We start from the raw sequence: 6,658 nt of genomic DNA on the forward strand, positions 1-6,658 counted from the left end.
CAAAATTAATCGGTTCCCACTCGACCCCTAGATTCAAGCCATGGGAGCCCAGCAGCGTAGCCAAGTTCAAACACCTTTTCTTCCTTTTTAAGCCCAGATGCTTCCAGAGCACAAAGCATTAAGCAGCACAAAGCTTGCAGCCCTCCTCGCAGCCGACGAAGTTTAACCCAGCCGATGCTTCCCCGCTGCAGTGTAGGAATCCTGCCTGTCCAGTCTAGCTAGCTGCAACAGCATCTCCGGTAACGCTGCGGTTTCTATATGGATCAAGGTTTTTTTTAAGTATTTTTCAACCCCTGGTTTAGTTGCAGATACCCAAGTTTGCCACGCAAGAAAGCAACCACCACTTACTTTGCAGAAACTCAAAAGCTGGCGAGTGTGAAGAGCGGGAATCCGATCATGCTCCCTTCCTTGCCAGACAACCCGGAGAATTTCGTTTCTTTTATCCCGGAGTTATTCCTAATTAGGGGTTCCCGAACATTTCAGACATCTTGATCTGAGCTCTCCCGCTCCTCTTTAGCTCCTTCTAGAGCAGACAGCTCTGAGCAGGTACCACGCAGCACACACCGCAGCTCGCTTCCTGGCCTGCAGAGGTGGTTGCTTCACCCAACGGCAGGCTGGGTTTCTCCCCGCCTTGGCTGCGAGCAGCGCTGCAGATGGGCTCTGCAGGCACCCAGCACACAAGAGCACCCTCTGCCGCGCTCCGCTTCCCACCGAGCTGGTTTTAGCACCAGCTCTCTATCTGCAGGTGAATATAAGGAAAGAATGGGTTGCCACACGTCATCATTACCTTGCAAATGAACCAACGCCTTACAAGGGCAGAGGGAAAAAATAAAAACCAACTTTATTCACCAGGGACGTGAACTGTCTTGGGTGAGAGGCAGCAGCCATTCGAAGGCTGACAGGAGTCTGACAAGTAAGGCTGTGGAAATCCCAAGGAAGGGTCAGAATACGACTTAGCTGAGACACAGGGCTAATACACGCAATTCTTAAAGAGATGATGATGTTAAATAGTGTCAGAGCACAAAACAAACCCGAGAAATTTCTCTGCCCGGCTCAGCTCACCAGCCATAGGCCACTTCAGCAAGCACCCATGCTAAGCTGGGCACATTAATCCTTGTCACCACTCAACACTTGAGTGTGCGAAACAAACAGCCATTTGTGAGGGAAGGGCACTGAGCAACCATTGTTAAACCCTCGAGTTAAGCCCAGTGCGTGAGAACACGGATTCAGAACAATGAAGATGATACGGCCAATTTAGTTAGAAACCGATGGATGCTGAAGTGCTCAAGGCAGCCCACGCCACCTCTCACATCGTCACGGTGCCCGTCATAGAAGGATCCCAGTGCTTTCCAAGAGGAGAGAGTCACTCTAACAGGCTTCCTGAAGACATTGATCTTGCTTACTTTTGCTGTCGCTCTGTGTTTTCCGAGGTGTGTCTGCAGCAATGCTAAATCCCACATGACTTGAACAACTCCGATTGTATCTCCTTCAGCTTTAGATTTTCTGGTTAGTTTGGCAGCCTGACCCTACAAGCAGGCGCAGCCCTGCCCAGGCTGACAGCATCGTAAGTTTCTTTGGAATGGATAAAAAAAGGTTGTACTAAAGGAGCAAAACTTTTCATCAGAAAAATGACTCACAGAATAAAAGGAACTCGATTTCTTAAATTAAGAAAAATATGTGTCCTTAAGATACTGGCATGAAATTGCAAACAATTTTTTTTTTTTTTTTTTTAAAAAGCCATTACAATGCACAAGTCCCACCAGAAACAGAGTCTGATGAAATCACCATCTCCTCTGGGGCAAGGACTGGCTGCCACCAACGCAGAATATAACCTAGGGGAGAAAACATCCTTCCTGTCCAAAGACTCTCCACGCTGCAGGGAAGGGCACTTCACTTGCTTGGCCTGCTTCCAGCACAGCCTGAAGCTCTCCCACAGACAGGGCTGGATGCTGGGCACATACAGACCTCCTGATCTTTGCGCTCATCCAGGGCCCAGTCCGACCTGGATCTGGGTCCTGAGGTTTTTTAATAGCAGGACCTGTGTTCAGCAAGCCACCTAGGACAGAAAAACTCAAGTAATGATGGCAAAAATCACAAGGTCCCCTGTGGAGTTGTTCCTAGCTAGGAAGTTTGAGAATCTGTTACTCTGCAGTCTTATTCCCCCAGCTTTGGCACTCTACTTGTGGAATCACGCAGCTTTCCAGGCCAAGTCAATGACTTAAGCTTAGGGATGTCCTAGGGATACTCTCGCAGCCAAACTGATGAAATCTGATGCTTGAGCCACTAGCACCCACCTCTGAGCTGCCAGTTTTCTGTCTATTCATCACACTAGGGCTACAAGGAACTGCTCCCCAAAAAACTCAGTTCTCAGATAAATCCCATAGCAAAAAACCAGAAGGTAGAGAGCAGCTGAAGCAATTTGCCTTTGCTGTTTTCACCCAGCACAAGCCCTTTCTGCTTCGCCGGAATGTGCTCGGGACCCTGCCTCCACTTGTGTTCGTCAGTTGGCTGCAAACACAAGCCACAGTTGATGGCAGGATGTGGGGCTTTCAAAGCCCCTCCTCAGCTGGTTCGTAGCCAGCAACGTTATCACCCAAGGAGCTACAGACTCTGGATGGAGGTGCAACTGCAGTGGTAACGGAGGGAAGAAGTGTGCAAGAGAGCAGAGAATCTTATTTCTTGTAGCCAGTCCTCACACAAGGCTCAGGCTTACTGAATGCTTTCAGGGCTGGACGGATGGGTACTCCTCCCCCTCCCAGCAGACCTCAGAAGCATCTAGTTTTAGAAACCGCTGCTTTTCAGCCCAGTTTTCAGGCTGGGCAGCCTGAGGCCCAGAGGAGCAGGATGGCCCACCCAGGCTCTGAGGCCATGAGCACTGGGGCTGGCTAGAAGGACAATCACTGCAGTCAAACGCCTTCCTCAGAGACTAGAACTCAGTCATCTTCTTATGCGTGTCTGCCTTCTTCTGCTCCCGCTGCAGACTGGCTTCCTGGGCCTGCAGCTGCCCCAGCTGTTTGTGTGCATTAGCCAGCTTCTCCTCCAACTGAGCTGTAGCAACGCTGTGCCTGAAAGCAAAAAGCATTAGGGCAATGTCATCCTGCACGATAAGATGAAAAGGCTTGCCATCATCCCAGGAGGGTTTGCCCTTTCCTGCGGGATTAGCGCAAGTGACCTGCTGAAAGCCAGGAAGAACCTGATGCTCAGCACAATCTGGGCTAGAAAACGTCCTCCTGTGATGCTCAACAGCAATGCCGCAGAGGCGGGCATGAGAAGGAAAGGACTCCAGTACCTCTCCTCAGAGAGCTCCTCTCTTCGCCACAGGCTGAATTCCAGCCAAAGGACCCCAGACACACCTGCCAGTGTCCAAGCTGGTCTGAAGCACACGCTACAGTCTCTCCTCCACTTCCCCTTAGGTCTCATCCAGACATGTTCCACTTGTTCCTCCTATACCTCATGTCAAGCCCGCCCCTTCCCAGAAGCGCCAAGAATTCTCAGTTCATCCTGCAGTCCCAAAAAGAATGCTTTCCTACCGTCCAATGTTGCGTGCCAGGGCCTGCTGGATTCCTTTGATGTCCCTCTGCGTTTGTTCAATCTTCTCCATTGTCTGGAAGAGGCGGACACTCAGGGCTTTCTTGGTGCTCTTGCTAGCATGGTAGATCTCTTTGCTGTTCCTCTCTGGCAGTGCCATCCCTCCAGCCTTCTCCCCAGTGCTCTTCCCTCGCAATTTCTCATTCAAAAAGTCAAACACGTTGCGGGGGGGCTTACGGCTGCCCGCAGGGGATTGTCCAGAGCTGCTTCCCTTTGCTCGGCATTTCCTCGGTTTGCCTGGGTCCAGCTTCCCCTGTTTCTTCTTCTGAAGCACCTCAGCACACTGGTCGAGGGACTTCCCTCGAGGAAGTACCACAGCCTGCACCGGCTCCACTCGGCCCTCAGAATTCTTCCCTAACCCTGAGGAGAGACACCAAGTGATTACTGCAAGCGAGGACATCCCCTCTTGAGTCACCTCCCACCGCAAGTTCACGCTGACAGTAACAAGCTTAGAACAGGCAAACAGGCTTTCGAGGTACAAAAAGCGATGACTGCCATCGAAGTCAAGGGGAGCAGCAAAAGCCACAGCATGGTGGATGCGGATGCTGCGACAGGAGCCTTCTAGAGCAGAAGATATGCGATAAAAAGCCCGAGGCCATCCATCAGGCCGGTTTCTGTGAAACTAGGTTCAGCCTCACATTCTCAGCTTCTCAAGCCAGGTTCTTCTTAAAACTGGTTTGGTTCCTCTGGGAGGACCAGAGAGAAATGCAAGTAGCAGACTGCCCTCCTAAAGCCCCCAAGGCTCCATACGATTTGTGTAGTGAGAAGCTAGTTCTGCAGGCTTTGAAGTCTGCATCTAGAGCCAGGAGATGCTTTTACACAGACATCAGAAGCTTCACAGATCAGTTCCCTTCTACCCAGAGCCTTTGAACACTTCATACAACAGTTCTCACGGCTTTAATCATGAACTTGACCATGGTTCCAAATGCCTCCAATTTTTGCTATTACCATACAGGGGCTGGTGAACACATATGCCCGTACTTCGATTAAATAGCTATTCCTCCTTTCCTTCTGACACTTCCACGCAGGTGTGATTCATCACATAGCTTGAGCCTTATCTAACAGGCCCTTCAGCAAAGAAAAGTTTTAGCTTCATCCAGAAAATCTTGTTTTTCTTAACTAGCTTTAGGACCCACCACGAGACTGAGGTGACGAGGCAGTCAGGCTCTCACAGCACCAGGACCGCCTTCTCCCCTTACCTTTTCCAAACTCGTATCCCATCTGCACAAGCAGTTTGGAGCCGATACCACGAGTATGGGCTTCCCAGCCACCGAAAGAGGAACTGCACGCAGGAGTCCATTCCCCATTCTCTGGAACTCCCGAATCTATCACTGTGGCACGGAAGAGACGAATCAGTGAAACACAGAAACAAAGCTGCTAACACAAAACCTTCATCTGGGGCACCCACACAGCATGAAACCCCCTCACAAGGCAGTATGGTGTACTTCCCTCACCCTAGAATCATTCAGCAGCTCCTTCAGCCTTACTCGGTTCCTACTGAGCTGTCACCTTTTACAAACACTGCATAGCGAGTTACTTAAATGAAAGCTCTCGCTTGACTTCATGCACATACCATCTCATAGTTTCAGGCAGAGTCATCCAGAAGTTTTTATGCTTCCTTTCCTTCCTTCTAGGATGGTCACACAGACTGACATATGCCATCAGAGTAAAATTCGGCACTGTGGCATGCAGTATTTATTCTGTGCCTCCAGCTCATGTCTCTGGTATGAGGCTCCTCTAGGCCACTATACTAATTTTGTGTTATTAGGATCCAATAATCTCTATTAGGCTAAATTAAAGAGCTCTAGGACACAACTTCGTCCCTGTGACGTAACTGTGGCACTAGCACAGGGACAGTGCTGTCTGCGTCATCTCAGAGAAGTCACTTGGGCTCTCTCTGTGTCAGCTTTCAATAGTAAAACAGGGCATGGCTGTTCCTGCGACCTCACCGAGGCACTGGAGGGACCAAACACTCAGTTACTGGGGGCTCGTACTCTTGTGTCATGAAGCTACACGGAGATCCCAGAGATGAGGAAGTCTCCCGATGCACTTATTAGCTCAACTCAGCCAGCCACATAAGAAACAGACTCAGAGCTTGGAACTCGGCTCTAAAATATCACACCCTCTACTTTCCCATGTTGGGAGTTCCCATGGAAACCTCCAACCTTCATTAGCCCAGTAATTTGCATAAAACAAAGATTTTTAGGTTGCAATTGTAACTTAATAGCTAATTACCATTCCCTTTCTTTCGGCAACATATAAAGAGATGCGCTGCTCTTTCATCAGAGGTGAGGCACTTACAACGAAAGCTCCAGGAGAGTAATTCAGTAGGTCCCAGAGAAAGGCAGACCTAGATCCCAAGTCGCTTTCGCTCACACCCTCCCCTCTCTTACCTTTAGCATAACCAGAGTCATCAACACTGTCTTCATCAGACTCGGCAGATGAGGCACCATCTTCACTTCGCAGGGGGGGAATGACGCTGTCCCCTTCCACAACAGCTTCCTTGAGCAGCAGGGAATCAAACTTCACAGTGTAGTAACCACTGTCGATGTCTACAGAAGGAGAAGCAAGGAACAAGAGTTCAAGAAAGTCTCCAAGACGCAACTGGCAGAGGGCTTTCTAAAACAGAGGTAGCTCCGGTGGAACCACATGGGAGAGGGGGAAGGCCCAAGGAACACCTGTTTTAAAAAAAATCTGTTTTTTCTTTGTGCTTTAGATTTCTGCCTGGGAGGGAGAAGCACCCACTGCAATGAAAAGCTACTTCCACAGTGCCTGTGTTGATACTTAGAAGTTTATTTCTAAAAATGAAGAAAGACGGGCTGCTGAGAAATGGAATTAAAGAAAAGTTAGACTTGCTCCCCTCTGACCTAATAATAGTCAAAGAAAGATGGAAAAAGAGAATAAACCCTCACCCTTCCCAGGACACGGGGAAGCCTGTCTCAGCAGCTGATGGGCAGGGCCAGCTCCCCTGGCTTTTGTTTAAAAAAAGAGCAGATTATTGCAATTCTAACCTAATATGCATGCAAATTCCTGCAATACCTGCCTCTTCCCTTTCGGGGCAGTTAATGAC

At 49.4% G+C, this 6,658-nt stretch overlaps 1 protein-coding gene across 1 annotated transcript in view; it reads right to left on the bottom strand.

The window, feature by feature from the left end:
- Positions 1-818: 818 nt before the first annotated feature.
- ZGPAT (zinc finger, CCCH-type with G patch domain) overlaps positions 819-6,658 on the bottom strand; it is a 7,833-nt gene continuing 1,993 nt past the window's right edge. Inside the window, exons 3-6 of the mRNA XM_009328424.1 lie at positions 5,982-6,140; positions 4,788-4,919; positions 3,531-3,948; positions 819-3,065 (exon numbers count right to left, since the gene is read on the bottom strand). Coding sequence (XP_009326699.1) covers positions 2,927-3,065; positions 3,531-3,948; positions 4,788-4,919; positions 5,982-6,140 — 848 coding nt within the window. The 3' untranslated portion in view covers positions 819-2,926. The remainder of the gene's footprint in view (positions 3,066-3,530; positions 3,949-4,787; positions 4,920-5,981; positions 6,141-6,658) is intronic.

Source organism: Pygoscelis adeliae, unplaced genomic scaffold, assembly GCF_000699105.1.
Source record: "Pygoscelis adeliae isolate BGI_AS28 unplaced genomic scaffold, ASM69910v1 Scaffold287, whole genome shotgun sequence".
Classification (NCBI taxonomy): domain Eukaryota; kingdom Metazoa; phylum Chordata; class Aves; order Sphenisciformes; family Spheniscidae; genus Pygoscelis; species Pygoscelis adeliae.